At 43.7% G+C, this 25,045-nt stretch overlaps 2 protein-coding genes, 1 long non-coding RNA gene and 1 pseudogene across 6 annotated transcripts in view; 3 read left to right on the top strand and 1 right to left on the bottom strand.

The window, feature by feature from the left end:
- LOC146425329 (uncharacterized) overlaps positions 1–25,045 on the top strand; it is a 440,420-nt gene that overhangs the window by 228,384 nt on the left and 186,991 nt on the right. The gene's annotated exons all lie outside the window — the stretch shown is intronic.
- LOC146425331 (CBP80/20-dependent translation initiation factor-like) overlaps positions 1–25,045 on the bottom strand; it is a 365,952-nt gene that overhangs the window by 199,793 nt on the left and 141,114 nt on the right. The gene's annotated exons all lie outside the window — the stretch shown is intronic.
- LOC146425336 (uncharacterized) lies at positions 16,932–17,783 on the top strand. The gene has a single exon (XM_085041434.1). It carries the CDS (start codon positions 17,070–17,072, stop codon positions 17,781–17,783), a length of 714 nt encoding a protein of 237 aa, XP_084897560.1. The 5' UTR covers positions 16,932–17,069.
- Positions 18,842–25,045, top strand: part of LOC146425334 (uncharacterized) — a 36,303-nt pseudogene continuing 30,099 nt past the window's right edge. The window contains exon 1 of the transcript XR_014846508.1: positions 18,842–19,804. The product of XR_014846508.1 is annotated as an uncharacterized LOC146425334 (transcript). The remainder of the gene's footprint in view (positions 19,805–25,045) is intronic.

Genomic DNA, 25,045 nt, shown 5'->3' with positions numbered 1-25,045 from the left:
ATGCACCTTGTTTTGCCTTTTCAGTACCTACCTTAAACTATGTAGAACCAATGAAAAGATTTCACTGGATAGTGTTGCCACAAGGTATGTGTAACAGCCTGACCATCTGCCAAAGAATGGTCAATCTTGCCTTGCAACCTGTCCGTCAATTTCCTACAGCAACCATATATCACTACATGGATGATATTTTGCTTGCGGCTCACGACCAATCTGTTTTGTGTTCCATTCAGGTGGCTGTTACTCAGGCAGTTCAAGCTGCAGGACTGATCATTGCACCTGAAAAGGTGCAGCGTGAGTCCCCATGGCATTAATTAGGGTGGAAAATTACTCAGCAGACCATTTGCCCTCAGCCTCTAAAGCTTTGTGTTAAGGATACCTTGACTTTAAACGAGTTACAGAAATTAGTAGGTTCTTTAAACTGGCTACGTCCTATTTTAGGTTTATCTACAGAACTTTTCACCCCTTATTTAAATTGCTCAAGGGAGATCCCCATCTGAATTCTAAGCAACAATTAACCCCAGAGGCTAAAAAAGCCCTCCCATATTGTGCTCGGGTGCTGGAACAGCGCCAGAGTTGGAGATGCAACCCTGATAAACCTGTTTGTCTTGCCATAGTTGCTAGTAAGTTTCAACCTTTTGCTGTTTTATTTCAGTGGTTTGTATGTGATAAGGATCCTTTGCATTTATTAGAATGGTTGTTTCTACCTCACACTGCAACAAAAATGTGTGGGCTATTAATGACATGTTTTCACACTTGATTGTAAAAGGCAGGGAGCGGCTGCAGACGCTCAATGGCCAAGACCCAAATGTTATCTACATACCTGTGGCTAGCACAGCTTTTTCCCATGAGAAATTTTCTTGTGTTTTATAAATAAAGATAAAGTTTGGATGTTGTTAGAACAGTGTCCCAGAACTTGGACAGTGCAGGCCTGGCCAATCAGGCCTGGGGGAAGGCTTCTGACTGACCAATCTGGGTGACTTTTGAGAACTCTATATATGTGATGAAATCAAAACAATAAAGGTCATTCCTTCTTGCCACTGAGAACTGGTGCCTTCATTACTCTGCTAGCTGCTCAACAGTGACACATACCTGCTAGCAAGGACAATTTATCATGGCTGTTGTCAGAAGATATTAACTTTCAAATTGCGTTTGCAGACTTCTCAGGACAATTGTCTATTCCCTACCCTTCACATTGTCTGTGGACAGAGGTGGGTAGCCTCCCTTTGTATGCAAGATGCTGCTGCAGCATGACCCCTGTCGATGGATTGGCTGTATTCACAGATGCATCCAGCAAACCCAAAAAAGCTGCAGTAGTGTGGTGTACAAATGAGACTGCCCAGTGCCAACAAAAGATTCTGACATTGGGGGATGCCTCAGTGCAGGTCTTAGCTGCTATTTGATATGCCTTTCAATTGTTTACATAGGAACCGCTAAATATTGTAACTGATTCTGCATATGCTGCTAATGTTGTTTTTCGTTTAGAGTGCTCTTATTTACGATATGTTGATAATCCCCTTTTATTTACAGAGTTACGGACATTGTGGATTTTGATTAACAATCGACAGCATGATTTTTATGTGCTACACGTTCGCTCTCACACGTTTGCCTGGCCCTATCATGGAAGGTAATAATTATGCAGATATTACGGTTATTCCAGGTATCGTACCAAACGCTTTTGCACAGGCCAAACTATCTCATTACTTCTTCCACCAAAACGCTCGCTCTTTACACAAACAATTTCAGTTACCTTCTTCGTAGGCTTGTGAAATTTTATTGTCATGTGCCTCTTGTGGAGTTGCTCCTGCTCCTTTGGCAGAAGGTGTTAATCCTCAAGGCCTGACTGCTAACTCTATTTGGCAAAGTGATGTTACTCATATTCCAGAATTTGGTCATTTGAAATATGTTCATGTATCTGTTGACACTTACTCTTGTTTTTTGATGGCAACTGCCCACACCGGAGAGAAAGTCCGTGACGTCACTTGGCACTGGCTCACCTGCTTTGCCACTTTAGGTCTTCCAGACACTATTAAAACTGACAATGGGCCATCTTACACTTCTGAACGAATTTGTCAATTCTTACAACAGTGGGCTGTCTCCCACAACACAGGTATTCCCCACTCTGCCATTGGGCAGGCAATTGTTGAACATGCCCACAGGACATTGAAAACCATGCTTGGAAAACAAAAGAAGGGGGAGTCGGGGTGCCCACATGACACATTAGCAAAAGCCTTGTATGTTCTCAATTTTTTAAATTGAGATGAGGCTGGCCAAACGGCATGCGAAAGACAATATTCTTCCAATACAAAGGCATATCCCAGAGCTTCAGTGATGGTAAAGGACCTGTTAACAGGTCAATGGGAAGGACCCTTAGATCTATTAACATGGGGCAGAGGTTATGCTTGTGTCTCCACAGGTCACCACATGAAATGGGTTCCTCTGCCATGTGTGCAACCATTTGTTGCCCCATCCTGATTGGTAAAGGCACTGCGAGTGTCTTACCCCCTAAGATAGATGCATACTGATGTCATGTGCATATTGTTCATGTCATAAGCATATGTTGGTGTTTTTGAAGGGTTGTTACTACATCTGAAAATGTTTCAGGATCTGTTCAAGTTTTTCTAAACATTTGGCATAGTTGCCTTTGGTGTGTTTTCATTCATTAAACAAAGAAGGGGGAAATGTGGGAGATAAAGAAAAGCCTTATAGAATAAGCTTTTCCACCTCTGTTAAATTCTGTTCACTTCTGTTCACTCTTATTCACCAAAAAGCATCAGGGAAGTGATTGGATGGGAAGGTGCGTGATTGGCGGCATCACATGAGCAGGCAGCCAATCTGTGCTTGTCCCGCCTAAGTGGAGATATTAAAAAGGCTCGTTTTTTTGCAATAAAGGGATTTTCTTCAGTCCAGCAAGGAGATCATGTCTTTGTTCCCCAATGCTACACAAACCTTCATTAAAGTCTCAGGAGCTACCTTTCTGCTCTTTCCAACTAGAAACCATATGTACATTGTACATTCCAACTAGAAACCATATTGCTGCAAGTCCTCCTTGCAGAGCATCCCTGTGCTTCCTCAGACCTCTGCCCACCATCAACAGATAACATTAGGGTGAGAGATGGATTAATTACATGGGAATAATGCTCCTAATCCAAGGAGCACTGTCGCTGTTGAGCAGCTAGCAGAGTAATGAATGCATCGGTTCTCAGTGGCAAGAAGGAATGACCTTTATTGTTTTGATTTCATCACATATATAGAGTTCTCAAAAGTCACCCAGATTGGTCAGTCAGAAGCCTTCCCCCAGGCCTGATTGGCCAGGCCTGCACTGCCCAAGTTCTGGGACACTGTTCCAAAAACATCCAAACTTTATCTTTATTTACAAAACACAAGAAAACTTCTCATGGGAAAAACTGTGCTAGCCACAGCGCACTCCTGGACACTGCCTGTGCCTGAACAGAGGAGAAATTCATGTCCCCATTAGGAAAATCAAACATCCCCCTTCTCCAGCTGAGCAGTTCTTTTCCATAGTACTAGTCATGAGACAATGTTTTGGAAAAAAAAATCACCAATCCCTCTTCTTGTCTATTTTGGTGTCTAAACAGAGCCTTCAATAAAGCCAGCTTACTGAGGACAATGTGGATCTGAAATGCAGCTCTTCCATTTTTCAGTGGACACATTCTTTATGAAGCTGAAATCCCTGAACTGAGCTTAAGAGAAAAGTCTTGCAAGGCAGAAGGCCACTCTGTACTCTGCAATTGGTCTACAAGAAGACCTACACAGGAAGGATGGTTTTTGCTCTTGCTTGGGCCAGAAGACACCATCAAACCCAGGTGTTCATGGTGTTCATAGGCAGGTTTGCAATTTCTCAATGGGAAGTAAAATCACATTTGGTCTCTTTCCCACATAGGTTTTATTTTGATATTTATTTGCAAGTGGCTGGAGGAGAACATAAACCAACATTAGAGTGCTGCCAGTTCTGGAAGTGAAGGGTGTGGGAAAAGCAAAGAACAAGGAGACCATGGTCTCAGGAAGGATTGCTAATAGGGGTAATTTTCAATTTTGGTGGTAAACATTCTGCGGTTTACATGGTGGGAAGCTTGGAGCAGAACCTGAGGAGCCCATGGGACTTCTAATGCATATACATTCAAGTTTAAATCATAAACACGTGCACTATAACAAAAATAGGCCAATAGCTCTGGAAAAGAAGGGGTATTTGGGACTGGTCTGCTCTCTGGGTCAGACCCCTAGAGATCAACTATGTTGTGATGTGCATATTCAGCTCTTGGAGAAGGTAAGGTGATGTGATTGTGAAGCTTAGGTAACTGTCATATGGGCAGCTAGCATACACCAAGGAAAATCTGTCATCTACCAGATTTGCTGCAAAAAGACAGTAAAGGGAAGCAGGTTTGAAGCCCATGTGCATACTTTTTGAGCTTTACCTTCCTAATTAAGGTGTCTATCCAACCCTCAACCCTGTCCACTTGTTTGAAGGAATGCAGAAAGTTGGCAACTGCCTCTCTGTTGCTCCAGACCCATTTACATCAAAGTTTAATGAAATAACAAATAAAAAGCTTTCAAGATCTCATTGGCAATCTGTGGCAACCAAGAGCCTCCACCTCTTCCCACACCGATACCTGCCTCTCCCCAGCAACATCCCTCTCCTGAGCCTTCCCACCAAAGCTGTGGGGTACTCGCCTGGGATGGACACGAGGAAAAGGGGCAGGACCAGAGGAGGGAAAATGTTGGTTTTAGAGCTACCCTGCAACAAGCAGGAGCTTTGTTATTATTTTTCTCATGCCTCCTCTGCATCAGCATCAGCTGAAGAAGTTGAAGGAAGACACCAGCTTTACCTCTTTTACTGGTGATGGTAAATGATGCAATGATAGAATTGTAGAATGGTTTGGACTGGAAGGAATCTCAAAGATGATCTAGTTCCAAGCCCCCTGCCATGAGCAGGGACATCTTCCACTAGACCAGGTTGCTCAAAGCCCCATCCAACCTGGCCTTGAACGCTGCCAGGAATGGGGCAGCCACAGCTTCTCTGGGCAGCCTGTGTCAGTGCCTCACCACCCTCACAGTCAAGAATTTCTTCTTAATATCTAATCTAAACCTGCCCTATGGCAGTTTGAAGCCATTCCCCCTTGTCCTAACATTCCATGCCCTAGTCAAAAGTTCTTCTTCAGCTCTCTTGTAGCCCCTTTAGGTACTGGAAGGTGCTCTAAGATCTCCCCGGAGCCTTCTCTTCTCCAGGCTGAACAACCTCAACTCTCTCAGCCTCTCTCCATAGCAGAGGTGCTCCAGCCCTCTGAACATCTTTGCACCTTCCTCTGGACTTGCTTCAGCAGGTCCGTGTCCTTCTTATCATGTTGGAGGCCCCAAAGCTGGATGCAGTACTCCAAGTGGAGTCTCATGAGAGTGGAGTAGATGGGGGCTGCCGGCTCATGTCTAGCCTCTCATCCACCAATACTCTCAAATCACAAGGAGGTAAGCAGAAAGGAGGCAGGTTTTTTTTCTCCTGCTAGTCCTTCTGTAACCACTCTTAGGTAGAAAATCCCAGCAGCTCCTTCAGCCTCTGAAAACAACTGCCTTACAAAAGAGATGGTCCTATTTGGCACCAACCTGCACCCTCCCTCCTTCTCCCCCACTTCTACACTTCCAAGCACAACTGTTGCCAGGGGTGTCTGAAATTATGGCTGTTTCACAAAGAATTGAGGGGCTATGAGAGCTTGGTGTCCATTGCTTCATCCCCATGATCTTAATGTCTAACACAGCCTGACTTTCAGATCTGAAACCTCACCCCACAAAGTAACTGTCTTCACTCATATCCACTAATTCAGCCTCTTCCAGACATGTTCCCCATGCAGGAGAAACACTCCCAGCCTGTGACGGTCAAGCAGGTGAAGATGTCTGAATAGGAAACAGCAACACTGAAACCCTGAGAGAGAATGAAATGTTGAGAAAAGCAACTGGACTGATGGAAAAAAACAATGCTGGGATGATGAGAGAAGGAAAAGGAAACATTAGGCCATATTGCAGGATCAGTCTGCAGGAGCTTTATCTCAAGAGCATTTTGTGCCCTCAAGAAACATCTCCACCCTTGTTTATCTTAAACAAATATTTGCAAAAGGCCTGAACTGAACAAACAGGTTATTAGGCCTTCAGTAGGTGGTGGGAGTTTTGCTTGATTTTATTGCACAGAAAGTTCAAGGTGGGTTTTATTTTCTGGCGAGGCAGGAAGGGTGAGGTGGTGTTGGGTTCACAGCAGCCCAGAAGATACCTCCTCATCTGCCTGTGCAAAGGCAATAACAGAAATACCGAGGATAGAGGGAACATAAAAAGAAATTATCTGCAGAAACCAACCCAGTGACTTGCAACACCCTGCGATAAGGCTTTCATCTGCCTATAGGATGTATTATCCATGGCAGGAAAATCCCAGACAGCACAGAGCTGCTAATATATTTAACTTTTATTTGCCAGTTCCACACTTGTGGTGTCTATGGGGTTGAATGTGCCAATACTCATTACAACCATCTCAACCAGTCCATTGCACATGAAAAACATGGCAAATGCACCACTGTCTCCCCACTTGCAGCATCCCCATCACTTCTACCCACCCAAGGCCCCCATTGAAGGGGGTTTTAACTAGATGATCTTTAAGGTCCCTTCCAACCCAAACCATTCTATGATTTATCAACACACGTCTTGTGGGCACTTCCAGTAGAGCCATCTCCTTGGAGGCCACTTGCTGCTGCCTTTTCCCCTTCCAGGAACTCCCACGGCACTGGCCTGCCATCTCCTCTCCTCTCTTACACAAGGGGAATTTTTTATTTCTTGAAAGGAGAGAGTTGAGGCACAAACCAAAGCCTTGACTTGCTTTGGAGGCCATTGAAGAATACCAAACGATGTCAGGAAGCCACCTGGAAATTATTTCCTCTCTGTTAAAATGTAAGTGATAAATCTTTCTACAAATTGCAAGCTATTAATTTTCCCTGGAAGGTGCTTATAATAAGAGTAGCTTCTGAATAAGGAATCAGTTGGTGCTCAACATCAATGGAATAAAAAGTGCAACAATTTTACAAAATACTCCTCACCCAAGATAAAAGAGGTAAATCCTTACAGTACTTCACAGTTTTAGCTCTCTCATAACTTCTCACCCACAACACAGCACACATGGGTCCTGGAAACCTCCAAGGATGCTTTCTTCAACCTCAGACATTAGAGCCAAGGCTAAATTAAATTATAGGGTTGGCAAAAAGGACTAAGTTTCCAACCACCCAGGAGTTGGAAAAGGAGCAAAGCTCCTCTGGCTTTTCCACCACTGATCTGGCAAGTCCCATGGCAGAGGAGGGATGCTCTGTGGCACCTTGACAGTAGGATGTGGTTGCCCGCTGAATCATGGCATGGCACAACATGCCTCAAAGAAGAGGCGTAGGAAGTAGTTTCTTGGGAGATGTCCCAGTCTGGATGATTCCCCGTGATTTAGGGGGGCTAGAAGTTACTAATTTAGGGAGACTAGAAGCTGGATAATAATCTTCTGGAACTAATTTAGAAGGCCAGAGGTTAGATAATGATTTACTAAGAACTGCATGCTGAAGAAAATGTATCATTTGCTTAATGATTTTGTGCCTACCAAGTAAAAGGGAGGATATAGAGAAGAAAGCCAAATAATTGAGAAAAATTACTGAGTGTGACTGAACATCCTGCTTTCGGACCCCAGAACTGGCTCAACTTAGTTCTAAGGTTTGGACATGGACCGAGAAACAAGAGAGCATGCGCAAGAAGACAAGGTGAAGAGTGCATCCCGAAGAATACTCCGCTTACTTCCTCCCAAACTTGCCCACCCCCCCCCCAGCAACCACTGCCTCAATTAATTGACACTGCGCTTGCACGAGCATATGTAACTGAACTTTGAACTCATTATAATACGAAGCAGGGATAGGTAATGAATATGTATAGGGGCTTTGTGTAATTTCATGTATATGTAACCTGTAACCTAATATAAACCCAGTGAAGTGCTGCAGAGGTGTGCATGCTTTTGGAGAGGCTACCCCCCATGCACCCCAGCTGGAATAAACACATACCTTCTTCATAAATATTTGAGTTGTGGAATCAATCTGTGCCTCATTTTGGCGACCCAGGTGGACAAGGTTTGCCTGGCTGCAGGATCAACTGAGGGGCTGACATTCTAAGGCGCGCCCCGGGATTTTCCTGGAGGACCTCCGCTCCTCGGCCACTCACTGCAGGGGCAAGCAATGACCATCTGATATGGTGGAGAAACGGTATGTTGTTTTGGGTATAGGCAAGCTTGTAAGTTGTATACGCATGGCTAGGGGCTGCTGATAAGTCACAGGGAGATGTCCCTGTGCTCAGCTTTGTCCCCGAGTGGGTGACGCTTGCAAGCAGCTGGCTTGGGGGACTTGGGAATCGGTGGGGTAATTTCCATCCCTAGCTGGCAAAGGGGGGATTCGCTGACCGATAGGGCGGCCACTAGCAATCCTGGGGGTGGATCAAGTGAATCCCAAAAGAAACTAGTTTGAACTGTTGTTAACACTGGTGTTGTGTTTCTGTGTGTGCGTGTATGAGACGCAGATTAAATAATTTGAATTTGTGAAGCAAGCGAGGGATTGGCTGGTGAAGAGACGAAGCAAGTGGTTTAATAAAGTTGGAATGAATATTTAGGTATGGTTGGGAATTATTAAGCTTTGGTATGTTAGTGGTGGTTTCTGGAATTTTGTTGTAATTTGTTGTTGTGGTTGCAAAAAGTGTTTGTTGTGTCGTAATTAGTGTTTATTGTTGTGTTGGGGTAAGGGTATGCTGTATGTAATTGTTTGAAATTGTTATAAAGCTTTGGGTGAGTGTATGCAGTTGATTGAAACTGTAGTGGCAAGTGAATAAAGGAAAACTTTATACTGCGGCTCTTCTAGGTTGCAATATAGATGTATTTAAGTATTCTATTACCACCAGCTGTGGGCCGTTAGCTGCTATCACCTGCTAATGACCCACCCCGGATGACAGACAATGGGCCATCAGGGACCCACCGCATGACTCATGGACTTATCTCATCCCATTGTGGGAGGAGCCAGGTGTTCCCATCTGGATATAACCTGGCCTTGGAACTGCCTGAGGGAGCCCTGTCTACTGGGTTCCCAGAGGACAAGGGCTACCACTGGACCTTCAGCTGAAGACCAGACCTTCACAGGATCATTGCTTGAACTGAACTACTTCATTTGGACTGCTACCACCAGCCTAACAGGGTGTCAGGTTGTATCTGACTTTGTCAGTGCTTTTCCTTGTATTATTTCACTTATTTTTACTTTCAATCTTGACTTGTGATCTCCCACTGGTTTGTTTTCAAACCAAGACAGCGGCCAATTAGAAGACACTGCCTTTTCCCCGGTGGCTATATCAAAGGAGCATAGCCCCCAGACCTTTGGCTTTATGTGGATGTAGTACAGCAGCTGCGCTACGGCATGATTTGTGGGTTTTAACACAGTATCAGGTTTGCAGGCTTATGGAGTTAGGAGATATTATTTTTCTACCAACCTGTTAGAGAACGACTGGGCAGGTTGTAAAGAAAATAAAAGTTGGAGCATTATAAAAGTTTTGTGTGGACAAAAACACCAAGTCCCTTTTTTAGCAGTGCAATTTTACAAGAATATTGAGAATATTGAGATAATTTACTTAGCAAAAAAATAACTGAAAAAAAGATGAAAAAAAGAGGAGGAGCATAAAAAGAGTGGCTGCTTTCTTTCTAATTTTTTTCCTCCCTCTTAGCGATTTTACTTTAAGAACAGAGGACTTCGTTTTCTTTAGTAATTTGACTCGGAGCGAGGAGAAAGATCTTGACCTTTCCTTCTTTTTTCTCTTTCTCTCATAGCAGCTTGACTTTGAGTGAAATAAATGAGATGCTTGTCTGATGCCAAAAATACTTCTTTGCCCTGAATGTAAAAATAATTACTGTAAGGTTTGGGCATTGTGTGAGTGTGCTGCGTGTCACAAAAAGTGGTATTGCGTTTCCCATTTGAGATCAAAGTGGTGTCCAGCATGTGAGGATTTTGAAATTCAAGCTCGACATAGAATAGCTGAAATAAAAAGCGGAGACCTTAACGAAAGAGACACGCTTACTATTGTGACAGAGTGGTCAGAAGCAGTTGTTATTGCCTTAGTGTGTGGGAAGAGCCATTTAGTTCCTGAAACCTGGTCGGCGCAGGAGGAAAATTGGGAAAAATACAGTAAGGCAGTGTGAAAAGAGGTTTGCGTGGAAACGAGATAAAACCAAGAGAAGGAAGTAGATAAGATGGGAACTGGGCAAAGCAAAGAAGTTCCTAAAACAACTCCACTTGGCTGTGTTTTAGCACATTGGAAGGAAATTGCAGGGAGTGGAGGTACAGAAGATAAAAGAACTCTTACAAAATTTTCAACTCGGTGGTGTGCGGCAGCGCAGTATCACAATTCATGAACGGCCACCCCACGCCGCAATGTGGAGGGGGCCGCCTGGGGCCAGAACACGCCAGGCAGACACGTGGCTGTAGCAGGCGGTGGAGCTGCAGGGGACGCGAGACTCTGTGGAGGTGTGGCGATGAAAGAAATGCAGGATCACCATCTGAGGTTTCCAGGGATTTTATTCAAGGTCCACAGTCGAGGGTCAGAGGATGGTGGAGAGGGGCGGAGAGGCAGGGGAGGATGCAGAGTGCTGGAAAGCCAAGATGGTGAACCCCTGAGTCAGGCTTTCGCAGAGGGTTATCAGGAGAGGGAAGAGAGGCGTGGTAACTCAGAAGAGCTAACCAGGGAAAGCCAGAGGGGAGGAGCTAGGGAGGGGAGAGGGGGAAACCAATAAGCTTACAGCATGGGATGGTACAGGCTTCTGCTAGGGAGAAATCTCTAGAACAGCATCAATATGCAAAAAATCCTATAAGCACACTGCAACAGTGGTGGCCTTTGTACAAGCTAGATGACGGAATTAGATGGCCTCCTCATGGGTCTTTAGAATATAACACACTATTACAGTTAATGTTGTTTTTAAGATGGGAAGGAAAATGGGGTGAGGTCTTTTATGCTGATACGTTTTTCTCTCTTCGAAATCACCCCGAATGGCAAAGAGATTGTGGGAATAGACCTCCCACCGACCCTATGGTATTAGCCCTTTGAAAGGAAGACAAAAACAAAAGGGGAAAAAAATTAAGAGGTGTTGCTCCTCTTGCAGCATTGGGGAGAGATATATAAAATCAGATAAGGTTCGCCAAGAAATGCAAGAACAGGATTTAACCAATCTGCTTAAGCCTCCCCCTAGGAGACAGGAAGATGTGGACTCGGAAAGAACATTGACTCCAACTCCCTCTCACCCAGATAGTCCTGTCGCATCTTGGACCAGGAAACAGGTGCTACAAGCCCCCCTAAGGGAAGCAGTGGGACCAGAGGGAGAAGCAGTGCTGATTAAGGTACTTTTTTCTACAATCAACCTAGATGGATGGGAAAAGGTGGTCAAAAATTATTGAACTGATCCAGTAGGTAACACTAAATGTTTGCGATTTATAATTAAACACAATCCAGATTGGAGTGATATGCATTTATTATTGGATGTGTTAACGGAAACTGAAAAGCAATTAATTTTAAAAACAGCAGGGGATTTGGCAGAGGACTTTTATAAAACACAACAAGATGTAAAAGATTATTTCCCACTTCAAGACCCACACTGGGATCCAAACAGGTCAGCAGAAAGGCAAAAAAAAAAAAAGATTACCAGGAATGGGTAGTGAAGGGGATGGAAAGGGCCATTCCCAAAATCATAAATTGGTCAGCCTTATATGCAATTAAACAGGGTCCTTCCAAGCCACGATCTTACTTCCTCGATTGCCTGAGACACGCCATGTGTTGCCATACGACATTAGATCCTGAATCTGATGTAGGAATACAGCAACTAGTAAATCTTTTTTTAGGACAGTCCACAAGGGACATTAGATGCAAACTGCAGAAGCTTTGAGGGGCAGATGGAAGAAATTTAGAGACCTTATTAAATGAAGCATGGAGAGTATTCAGTTATCAAGATGACGGGTACAAACAAGGAATGAGAAAGTTAGTAGCAATAGTAGGAGAAGAAAGAAAGGGAAAATCATGAGCAGGGACCACCCAGACAGGGACCACCCAGACAAGGCCCACCTAAGTTAGGTAAAGATCAGTGTGCTAACTGTAAGGAATTTCATCATTGGAAGAACCAATGTCCAAAAAGAAAGCAGAACAACCAGCAAGGAAGACGAGGATGAGAAGGAGTCGTTGCACACATGAAAGAAGACTGAAGAAGACCGGAGGACTCCACCCTAGCGGATCTACTGGTTATAATGGAGCTAGGGGAAAAAGAAATAGAATTTTTAGTGGACATGGGGGCAACATATTTGGTTTTAAATAAAGCTTTAATGCCAGTGGGGGATGATTGTATCATGGTTCAAGGGGCAACTGGCCAATCTGAAAAAGCATATTTTTGCAAACCTTTAAAGTATAAACTGGGAAAGCAATGGGATATTCACAAGTTTTTGTACATGCCCAAACCTCCAAAAGCCCTTTTGGGCAGGGACCTGTTAGAACAGTTACGCGCTGATGCCTAAAAAGCTGGTAAAAATAAGACGCAGACACCGCAGTAGAGGGAAAAAGGGTATTACCTTGGTTTTAATAGGATCCCAGGTGCCTTCTCATTGAAGGTGGAATCATGCCGAGGAAGCACACCAGGTACATGTATACAGTTTTATGGACCTCCCAAATTAGCATGTCTATCTAAAATCCCCCAATAAGAAACTTAACAAATGAAGTAATTGTCCCCCTATTCTAATTACCCCCTCCTAAATGAGGCTACAATCTGGTTTACAAAAACATGTTCCAGAGAGGAGGCTCCATCCAAGGTTGGAGCCTCTTGTTCTGAGATACTAGGGATGTTTTGTCTTCCCCAGAGAATTCCGAACTAGGCTAGAGTACAAGGGTTATAAACATGTGGGGCTAAGATACAGGGACTAAACAGTACAGGGAATGGGAAAGGGTATAAAATGTATAAAATGGGTATAAAAAGAGTATAAAGAGAAAGGACAAAAACCATCAGGCATCAAGCAACCATTTCATTCAAAGATGGGGAAATTACTCTGGAGGTAAATGATCAACAAAATGTTGAAGTATTAAGTTTAATGCTGGCAACCACAGAGGCTGAGGAAGAGATTAGTGAAGAAATTATGAATCAAGTATTCCCTGGGGTATGGGCAACAAACGTACCTGGAAAAGCTAAAAATGCACCCCCAATACAAATTAAGTTGAAAGAAGGGAAACAACTAGTCAGAGTTGAACAATACCCCCTTAAGAAAGAAGACAAGGAAGGAATTAGCCCAGTGATTAAAAACTGTTTACATCTAGGACTATTGAGAGGGTGCAAATTTGATTTCAACGCCCCCATTTTACCAGTCCACAAGCCTGATGGGTCATATCGGGTGGTACAAGATTTAAGGGCAGTAAACAAAATAGCTGAGGACCTCTATCTTGTGGTGTCAAATCCCTACACGCTACTAACTGAGCTAACACCTGAACTAACCTGGTTTACTGTTTTAGATTTAAAAGATGCCTTCTTTTGCCTCCCTCTCCATGAAGCCAGCCAGAAAATATTCACTTTCGAATGGGAAAATCCCAAAAGTGGACACAAAACTCAGCTCACTTGGACGGTGTTGCCTCAAGGATTCAAGAACAGTCCCACCCTATTCCAGGATCAACTAGCAAAAGACCTGGAATCCTGGGAAGCCCCCTCTGAAGAAGGAAAGCTATTGCAATATGTTGATGACATCCTAGTAGCTACCCAGACAGAAGAAGCCTGTGTACTTTGGACTGTAATTTTACCAAATTTCCTGGGGCTCCATGGGTACAGGGTGTCCAAGAAAAAAGCTCAAGTAGTAAAACCAAAGGTAATTTATTTGGGTCATTAAATCAGTGCTGGGCAGCGAACTCTGGGACAAGACCAGAAAGAGGCCATTTGCCAAACCCCGAAACCCCAAACTGTAAAGGAGCTACAGACTTTCTTGGGGATGATGGGATGGTGTAGGCTTTGGATCCTTAGTTATGGGGTCCTTGTAAAACCTTTGTATGAGCTCATCAAAAAGGAAAGCAGAGATCTTCAGTGGACGAAAGAGGCCACTAGGGCCTTCAAACAACTGAAGAATGCCCTGATGTCAGCTCCAGCTTTGGGACTTCCAGAAGTGAGTAAACCATTTTTTCTGTTTTCTCATGAGAAACAGGGGATTGCCCTGGGGATACTAGCACAAGACCTGGGCCCATATCGATGGGCAGTTGCTTATGTCTCTAAGTAACTAGATGCAGCAGTCAAAGGGTGGCCCGGGTGCCTCAGGGTCATCGCAGCAGTCGTGCTAAACATCCAAGAAGCACGCAAGTTTACCTTGGGCCAGAAAATGACTGTGCTAGTGTCCCATAGAGTGTGCAGTGCTGGAAGTGAAAGGCGGACACTGGCTTTCCCCACAGAGGTTCCTGAAATACCAAGCCATCATGGTGGAGCAGGACGATGTGGAAATAGTGGTAACTAACATTGTCAACCCAGCTTCGTTCCTCAGTGGAAACAATGGAGAGCAGGTGCACCACGACTGCCTGGAAACTATTGAAGCCACATACTCCAGTTGTCCAGATCTGAAGGATACACCTTTGGATGATGCAGAGACCTGGTTTACTGATGGGAGCAGCTACATCATCAGTGGAAAGCGACATGCGGGGTATGCAGTCACCACCAGCAAAAAGGTAATAGAATCTGGACCCCTACCAATAAACATTTCTGCCCAGAAAGCTGAAATAATTGCTTTAACCTGTGCTTTGGAAATAGCAAAAGGAAAAAAGATAAACATTTATAGACTCAAAGTCTTCATTTGGAGTTGTACATGCACACAGAGCCATTTGGAAAGAAAGGGGACTGTTGAACTCGCAAGGAAAAACATTAAACATGCACAAGAGATAACCTGGCTGTTGGAAGCAGTCCAGCTACCCAAAAAATTAGCAATCATGCACATTAAGGCACACCAGAAAGTGAGCTCAGAATTGGAAGAAGGAAATGATCTGGCGGACAGAGAGGCAAAAGAAGAAGCAAAAGGTGAGGTGACAACTGAAGGGGCTTTAATTCCAGATGGCCAAATCTCCCTAGAAGGTAAGCCAACCTATACTAAAGAAGACAGAAAACTAATTGAAGATCTGGATGGGTCATATAATGAAGAGGGTTGGGCTATTACTGCATAGGGGAGGTTGGTCATTCCCTCTCATTTAGTGTGGGCACTAGTAAGAAAAGAACACCAAAAGACACATTGGGGAATAGATGCCCTACACAAATATTTAATTGAAAGAATTATTGCCAGAAATTTATACGCTACCATCACACAGGTAACCTGACAGTGTGATCTTTGCCTCCAGACTAGCCCTAAAAATATCCCCAAACCAAAATTGGGCCAAATTGGGCAAGGGAATGGGCCTGGACAGCAGTGGCAAATTGATTTTTCGGAACTCCCAAGAAAAGGGGGGCATTGATACTTGTTGGTATTAACAGATACCTTTTCAGGATGGCCAGAAGCCTTTCCCACTAGAACTGCCAAAGCCCAGGTGGTAACCAAGGCATTGTTGCAAGAAATAATACCACTCTTCGGAGTTCCAGCCACAATGTCTTCAGATAGAGGACCACATTTCATTTCAAAGGTGGTACAAGTTAGCCAACATTTAGGCATAGATTGGGAGCTTCACACCCCATACCACCCACAGTCAAGTGGAGAAAATGAACCACCTAATCAAACAGCAAATTGTTAGATTGGGGCAAGAAGCTAATTTAGCATGGCCCCAATCTCTTCCACTTGCACTTTCACTGAAATCAAAATCAAAGAACAGAATGCCTAGATTCATCATTCTCGAGTGAAGAAGTGTATTGGTTTGAAAACAAACCAGTGGGAGATCACAAGTCAAGATTGAAATTAAAAATAAGTGAAATAATACAAGGAAAAGCACTGACAAAGTCAGATAAAACCTAACACCCTGTTAGGGTGGTAGTAGCAGTCCAACTGAAGTAGTCCAGTTGAAGCGGTGATCCTGTGAAGGTCTAGTCTCCAGCTGAAGATCCAGTAGTAGCTCTGGTCCTCTGGGAACCCAGTAGACAGGGCTCCCTCAGGCAGTTCCAGGGCCAGGTTATATCCAGGTGGGAACACCTGGCTCCTCCCTCCTGGGCAGAGCATCTCACAATGGGATGAGATAAGTCCATGAGTCACACGGTGGGTCCCTGATGGCCCATTGCCTGTCATGCGGGGTGGGTCATTAGCAAGTGATAATAGCTAACGGATGGCCCATTGCCTGTCATCCAGAGTGGGTGATAGCAGCTAATGGCCCACAGCTGGTGGTAATAGAATACTTAACTACATCAATATTGCAACCTAGGACAAGAAGGCTCCAGAGGTGCCTTGGAAAGTGGCTTCTAATGATAATGAACTGAAATTGAAATTTACCTGGGTAAAATGAATGCAATTAGCAAAGTTACTCTCATTGGTGTAATCACAATTATAACTATACTTCAAGGAAAGGGAGGTACTTTTAGCCAGGGCAATACTGAATGGCCTTGGTCACAAGCCCTCATAGGGCATTCCAGCTTTCATGGAGACTACCCTAGAAACAGCCATCTGAATTTAGCTATAACTGTAATGCATGATGATGAAATTTACCACCCGCCTGAATGGGTTTGGAATCAAGATGAGTGGATCATGACCCTACCTGGTATCATTAATGAAAAAATCCAGGTGGGATGCAGGAAAATAGAACCTGGTTTTCAATATGAAAAACCCTCTTCTATTACGGTTTTTGGCCATTTTTCTGATTTCAATCTGGCATCCAAAATTCACTTTGGAATTTCAAAGGAATTATGTCCTACTGAGGACTGGGATTGTGTTAAACAAGATGTGTTTTCCTTAAGTTGTCGCCAGAAACTCGCTAGCAACAAGACTTCCAGTGACCCAAGCAATAATAATGTCGAAATTACCAAGTCTTGCAAGGAAGAGCAAAGTGACTGCTGGTTTAATTTTACTATGGTTCATCCTTTTTATGTAGTGTGCCAGTGGACATCTAAACCTACTCAACCAACATTATTAGGTTTAATTCAGAAATTTAAAATGAATGTGGAAGCCAGACCAAAACAAGAGTTCTCCCAAATTAACACTCCTATTCCTCCTAAACTAACACTTCGACCAAAAATTTATGAAGTTGGCCCATATGTGAAAAGAAATACAGGCCAACAGCAATTGTTGTTTAACCCAGAATGGTCTCTTAAGCGTGTAGAATTACTGATGCAAATTAACATTTCTGAAATTCAACCAGCTTGCTCCTCTCTTTTAAAAACATCCTTTGAAGGCTGGACAACATGGTTACAGAGGCAAGGACTCTTCAGGAGCAGAACACGAAGAGATTTAACTGGAGTGTTAGGAACGGGATTGGGTGTTTTAAATGAGATTGATTCAGAGATACTAATGAATAAATTGGCCACCACAACCAGTGACCTAACAAGACTAAAACAACCTTTACAATTTTCTTTACTAGCGTTAGGAAATGGTCAGTGGCAAATTTCAAAGGTACTTCCAGATCTTGCAAATGCTAACAATCACAATCATAAATTAATATTAGATGCACTTGGAGCAGTTCAAAATAATGTGTCCCTTGCTCTTAGTTGCATACAAGCACAATTATGGATGCAATCAGCAGCCTCTTACAAGCACAATTATGGATGCAATCAGCAGCCTCTTTAATTATAAGGGAAGGAAATGAAGGTGTTTTCCCTACTGAAATACGAAAAGCTGTTTGGGATAATGCTACCGAACTGGAAAAGAAACTCCAATCTTGGTGGACTTTAGTAAACTTCACCTATGATCCAATTACTAACACAGCTACAGCCTTTGTACATACTATACTGTCTTGGTTTGAACGACAGGTGTCTGCCAAGAGAGGTTGAACCCTCCCTTAGGACAGAGAATGTGATTTTCCCTCCCTCCGAATTATTTAATTTTGAAAATCAAGGGCTTTCAGGCAAAGGTATGGGAAAAGGAATATCAGTTCTTTACTAGTATCTATAAACAAGCAATAACAATAATAGCAACCACAACTAGAACCAGAAACCAATAGCAGATGACTTGTGAGCTGCCGAGCCTTTTCCCGTGTGGTGTAATCACGGTTGCAAGCAGCAGGGGCGCTGTTGAGCTCCCGGTCGGGCAGGGCAGGTGCAATGACTCCCGAGCGGCTGCAGGTGGCGCTGTGGCGCAGGGTCAGGTCAGCCTCACACAGCTGGTAATGGCGGGCAGGCTGAAAAAGCAGGCAGGGCAGCTCGGAGTGGCAAAAAGCAGGGTGGCAGGGGTAGGAGCTGGCTCTCTCCCCAGCTAGCTAGCGAGGTAGCAAGGATTTCTGCAGTCACAGCAGACGCCACGGTCTTGTGCGGCAGAGGGCAGGGGCAGGCGGCAGAGGCAGCCGGACTCTCCCGGCAGCTGCTGCGAGAAAATGCAGCCCGGGGAAACATGCACTTCCCAGTGGGAAAAAAGGTTGAATCAAAGCTCACCCAGCCAGGAGAAGAGAAAAACAGGGCACAGTTGGATTTCCTCTGGTCGCAGCCGAAAAGCAAAGAGCAGCCTCTCCTCTCAGCGTCCGAACAACGAGAGAGCATTCCAAGGGCCGACTCTTCCCTTACCCTGCCCTGCCCAAGCACACCTTTTGTCTTTTACAAAAGACTTGATGGCTCTAAACACCCAACTATTTGTTGCTTAGTAACAGTGATGGAGAAAAATTCCAGGCCTTCCCTAAACTCCGACATATACGCAATGCCACAATTTATGTAATACACCCCATCGTTCCTTTAGGATTAAACCACGATGGAGCAGTGCTTTACCCTTCTGAACACAGAGCATGGGCCCGGATGGTTGACAAGAAATGGCAAACTGTAAATATAGAATCATGCATTACACGAGAACAACAAGGGTTTATCTGTGAGAGTAACACAATTAATGCCAAAGATATATGCTTAGATGTTGAGCAAAGCATTTGCCACTTTTGAAGTTCACCCGGATACTAGTCAGAAAACAGTACTTGTATATATTGGTCGGGGTTGTATTTGGTTAAGAACAATGTGTGTTTTCATAGAAATAGATAATGACAATGTTACTTTGGATGTTAGGAATCATTCTAATTTTTGTATTTGTAATTTTGTGAAGATCATTGGGTGTGACTTTTTGTATTTGGCACCAGTTGTATGTCATCAATTGATAAAATCCAATTACACAATGTATCATGACTTATCATCAACACCTATTGGGATGAACCTTACGCCGGTGAGACAATTGGTAGAGCACCAAGACTTAATTAACATCCTAAAAGGAATTCAAAAAAGTGGAAAGAAAATTTTAATAACCATTCACCATGATACAGAGGAAATAAGCAGAGTCTTGCAAAGAGCCAGACAGGATGCGGATCACCACTGGTGGGATATGCTTTTTGGATGGTCACCTACTGCAACTGGTATCCTTAATACATTATGTCACCCCATAATTGTTTTACTAATTTTGGTAGGTATTAGTCTTGTGTTTTCTGTTCTGCTATTTGTTTGGAATTGTAGGATGTTAAAGAGGCTATCCATTTTAACTACTTTATCGAATGTACATGGTAAGGCATTGAGAGATACTTATCGCAGAAGCTTGCTAGAAGAAGAATCCATTTACTAGTAAAAGAATTTACTAATTTTATAGAAAAGGGGGGACTGATTTAGGGTAAAATAGAAATTATTAATGTAAAAGAACTAGAAGTTGGATAATAGTAATAATAATATTTTTGAACTGATTTAGAGAGCCAGAGATTGGATAATGATTTACTAAGATATGCCCGCCACAATCCATTTATTATTCACTTAATGAATTTGTGCCTACCTGGTATTGGGGAGGATGGAGAGAAGAGAGCCAAATAATTGAGAAAAACCACCAAGTGTAACCGAGCATCCCGCCCTTGGACCCCAGGACCAGTACAAGTTGGTTCTCAGGCTTGGACTTGGACCAAGAACCAAGGGAGCATGCGCAAGGGAACAGGGTGAACAGTTCATCGTGATGAAGACTATGGATCACGTTGTCATCAATCATTTGGGACCCCTGCCCACAATTAATCTGAGACACTGCGCTTGCGCAGGCATATTTAAATGAACTTTGAACTCATTATAATACGAAGCGGGGATAGATAATGAATATGTATAGGGGCTTTGTCTAACTTTATGCATATGTAACCTGTAACCTAATATAAACTTAGTGAAGTACCGCTGAGGGTGTGCATGTCTTTGGAGGGGCTACCCCCCATGCACCCCAGCTGGAATAAACACATACCTACTTCATAACTATCTGAGTTGTGGAGTCATTCAGTGCTTCAGCCATTCCAAGAAGCCCAGGCAGGATGAGTAAAAGGGAGATTAAAAGAAGGCTTTCGGGAAGTAGCTTGAAACAGGAAAGAAGATAAAGCCATTTTAAAAGCTTGTGCAAATACAGGAGTCTTTTTTGTTGTGTTAATGTAGGCACAAAAATTCCTATGAAGATTTATTAGTCAGATCATATAATCTGCTCTCCTTCCTCTTCTGATTATAAAATCAAGACTATTTTCCTCCACTAAGATGTTCCATTCTCTCAATTAAGAGGAAAAAGCTATATATTTTTTCAGGACTCTATAGTGTACACAAGGCTATGGATGGGGCTGATGCCTTCAGAATAGCAAAATATGAAATACAGAAATTAGGGCACCCATTTAGAGACTACATTGTTATTATGTTCTCCATAAGGCAAGCACAGTCCCAGGTCTGTGGTATTTGAAGCAGAATAACTTGGTGGAGCTGGGATATGCAGCACTATCCCCTTCCATCATCCCAGACCTGCTATAGCATCCACTTTCCCTCAGGACTTCCGTCCAGTAAAGCATTTACTTTATGTGAATCTGCTCCTAGGTCTGCTATTTGCCTTGGCACTCAGCCAGCCAAGCACTTAGGCACATGCTTAAAGTTAAGCAAAGTTAAGCACAAGACTAAATAGATTGAAGTCAGGGGGACTTAATTTTAAACACATATTTCAAGGATTTCCTGGATAAGGCCCTTAACCCTGGTGTGCAGTGTTTAACTGGGATGATTCCTGTAGAAGCAGCAGCCTTCGGCAGTTATCTCGACCTTGATAAGAGCTCTGTTCCCTTGGGAAAAGCGCATATCAAAGGATTAGCTCCAGCCAGAAACACCTATGTGTGAATGCCTTTTTACCACCCAGAATGTTGCCTGGTGGTGTGTTTTCGAGTATGTGTGATAACAGAGCAAGAAACATCTGCTCTAGGGGTGCTTGGTTTGGTGTGACTGTTTTGTCTTTCCTGCGGCACTTTCCCAAAACTTGTACACAGAAGAAACATATAAATACTGAAGTGTGTGTAATAAAGATAAATCCTGCCAGAAGAGACCGGAGGTTTGTGTCTGTTATTTTTCAAACTGCTGCAATTCCAGCTGATTAGCTCCCCCCTTTCCCTGACCTCCTCTCCATTGGACCAGGCAACAAACGGTTTCTATTTTGCCACCAGGCTGTGAAAGATGCCTGGATTACTCCATCCAAACTGCAAATCACTTTAGGCAACCACTACATCAATTTTCACTGCAGCACATGCATAAAGACTTCTGCACTGCCAAAACACCTTCTTTTTGGTTCAACCTCATGTCAGGAAAGCTACCTTAGACCTCCCAGAAGAGCATGACCATCAGCTGCTGCACTACAGCCTTGCCCTTCCTGAACCAACAACTCTCAGAAGTTGAAGACTGGCAGAATAAATTCAAGTCCTGTCTTGTATGCAAATCACACCATGAAAAGATGTGGCAAGTAGAAGCCAAACAAGGCAATCTCCTACTTCAGACAGGAACAGAAGAAGGTTTAGTAGTCAAGGAGCTCCACCTCTATTGCAGCAGGTCCCCAGCCTCATGTACATTTGCAACCATTGGAGCTACTTGCAACATATTTTTATGGCAGCTGGGCACTATTTCTTCTAATAGATGAGGAATAGAAACAAAGGAGCTGTATCTTGGAAGTCTGTCATACTTCACCTGCCCTCCACCAAGGTCAACATAGCCCATGTAATTATTTTTCATTACTCTGCTTGGAAACACCACCAAAATCCTGGAGTTAGATGCTGAACACAAAAATCAGAAAGCTGCTCCAGCACCAGGAGAAAAGCAGCTGAAAGACTAAATTGCTGCTTGCTTGCTTTTACTGTCAAACAATGGCATTTGTTAAAAAAAAAAAGAGTTTAAATCTCTTTGCCTAAGCATTTGTAAAGCAAACTACAAATACTTTTATTTTCAGCTAAAGGACTCTGTAGTGTGTGTAGTCTCAAGACTGTAGCACCACAAGAGGGGTGGGGGTGAGACCCGGAATTCCTCCATGGCCATAAGTGTTCCCACCATACTGATGCCTGATGTTTTTTTGTCTTTTCTCTTTATACCCCTTTTATACACTTTTATACCCTTTCCCTTTCCTTGTACCTTTCACTCCCTGCACCTTAGCCCTACATGTCTATAACCCTTGTACTCTGATATTTAGCCTAGTTCGGGGTTCTCTGGGGAAGACGAAACATCCCTACTGAGACTCTGAGCTTTCGCCCCCCTTCCAGGGCGCCTGTCCGAGCTGAGGGCTGAACTCTTGATTCAAATTCAAATTGTAGGTAACAGCTCTGGCCTGATGGCTTATCAGCTAAGCATGCATTTGAAACCAGCACAGGAACCTTCACCCTGGACGGGTCTTTGGGGGTCTCCAAAGACCACCAGGACATATTAATGACTTCCAAGAAATGATTTGTATAACCACTCCTATCCTGGAGAATGTAATGAATATTCATGAATTTTACCTATAACACTGTGTCTTTGGGGGTACTGAGGTGTGTGTGTTTGGTGGAAACAATTCCCACACACCCGGTACATCGAATAAAGCAAATACCCACTTCTCTGACTTGGTCTCTGAAGTGTCTCTGGGCTCGATTGGGGTGAATCACTGCCCCTATGCCCTAAGATCACTGGACCATGTGCTCTTCCTGCCCCCCACATTTCTATAGAAAACCCCAGACCCCACACCATGATGTGTCTTTGCCCATGAGGCATCTTTGCCCCTGGGAATTCTTTGGCCTCTGGTGATGACGTGAATAAATATCTTCTGTGGCCACCATGCAGAGATCCTTCTCACCTCCTTTACTACCGCCGCATTGCGAAGAGCAGACGAAACCAGAGCTAGCTTTTGGCTCTCCGGCTGGTGTAAGCGCAGTGACCAGCCTTCCGAAGGAAAGTTTGGGGCACTGAGTCGCTTACCTGGGCTAGGCTGAGACGCTCTCCGGTAAGGCCTGCGGCTTGCAATAACACTCACAAACAGTATCCCAAAAGCAGAGGTTTCCTACACACACTCTGAATATGTGTAAAGGGATTCTCCCCAGAGTCTGGAGGCAGACTCTGTGGTTACTTTCCTGGGAATTGGGTGAAAGGATTCTGAAGTATGCTCCACCACCAATTGGCTCGTAAGATACATTTGGTTCCTAAGTTATATTATTCCTTGCTAGCTGTTAATAGGAATAGATACCTTTTCATAATTAAAGTTTGCAATTATGTTATTCCTGTGAGGTATGTAGTTTGTCCTAAGTTTTTATGTCTGTCATTTTCTGTGTCTAATAAATGATAATTTATATCATATTAGACTTAATCGGCCATTATTAAAGGACCTTGCAAACGAGATCGGGTCTTGGGGTGCTGGCCACCTTAATAAGAGTTACTGCCTGTTGCTAGAGGCCTGAGCAAACAGCAGAAATTCATTTACACTCCTGTCTTCCATTCATGACATTGGCACAGCACCTTTGGGACAAGCGAAAAGCTGTAGCCTATTTTTCAAAACAGCTAGACAATGTTAGCCAAAGGTGGCTTGGGTGTCTGAAAGCTGTGGCAGCAACTGTCATCCTAATGCAGGAGGCTCGCAAATTCACCCTTGGGCAGCACATTGTCGTGTATGTACCCCACGCCGTGATCTCTGTGCTGGAGCAAAAAGGGGGACACTGGCTATCCCCTAGCAGAATGCTTAAATACCAATCCGTGTTGTTGGAACAGGACAGTGTTACCCTATAAACAACATCTGTTGTAAAGCCTGCAATGTTTTTGTCATCCATATTACTTGATGACATGCCTGAGCATGACTGTTCACAGACAATGGAGGAGACCTATTCCAGCAGACCACACCTGAAGGATGTGCCTCTGGAGAAACTAGACTGGGAGCTGTTTGCACTGACCAGAGCTCTAAAACTGAGCGAAAGAAAGAAGGTAAACATATGGACTGATTCCAAATATGCCTTCAGTGTTGTTCATGCCCATGGAGCTATTTAGAAAGAACGTGGCCTGCTGACTGCTCAAGGTAATTGCATTAAGCATGCAAAACAAATCCTTGCACTCCTGCAGAGCATCTGGAAGCCTACAGAAGTAGCTGTCCTGCATTGCAGAAGTCATTAAAAGGGAAAGACAACCCCTGAAGTGGGAAACTACTATGCTGACAAAATAGCAAGAGAAATAGCAGAAAAAAGCATACTTGCAGTAGTATCACCGAAAGAAGTAGATCTTACAGGGTTTACTCCAAAATATGATCAGAGTGACCACAAATTAAGTTTCCTACGGCTGAGATTAAGGAAGGTAGGTGGGCTGTTACCCCAATAGGCCAGGTTGTAGTCCCACCCCTGCTTCTTCGAGAAATAGCACAGAAGGAACATGAGAGTACACACTGGGGAACAGAAAACCTTTTAAAACATCTGAAGAAAGTAGTGATAGGGACAGAGATGATTGATATTGTGCAATCTATAACAAGCAAGTGTGAAACTTTTTGCAAAAACAACCCTGACAGAACCAAAAGAGTAGTGTTAGGAGTGACCAAGGCAAGGCATCTCCCAGGAGATTACTGGCAAATAGATTTTGCTGAAATGTCACGTAAGGAGAGATATAAATATGTACTGG

The sequence above is a fragment of the Lichenostomus cassidix genome, chromosome W, assembly GCF_008360975.1.
Source record: "Lichenostomus cassidix isolate B80296 chromosome W, HeHo_3.0, whole genome shotgun sequence".
Classification (NCBI taxonomy): domain Eukaryota; kingdom Metazoa; phylum Chordata; class Aves; order Passeriformes; family Meliphagidae; genus Lichenostomus; species Lichenostomus cassidix.
The sequence above is the reverse complement of the archived record's forward strand: the minus strand, read 5'-3'. Positions and strand labels throughout refer to the sequence as shown.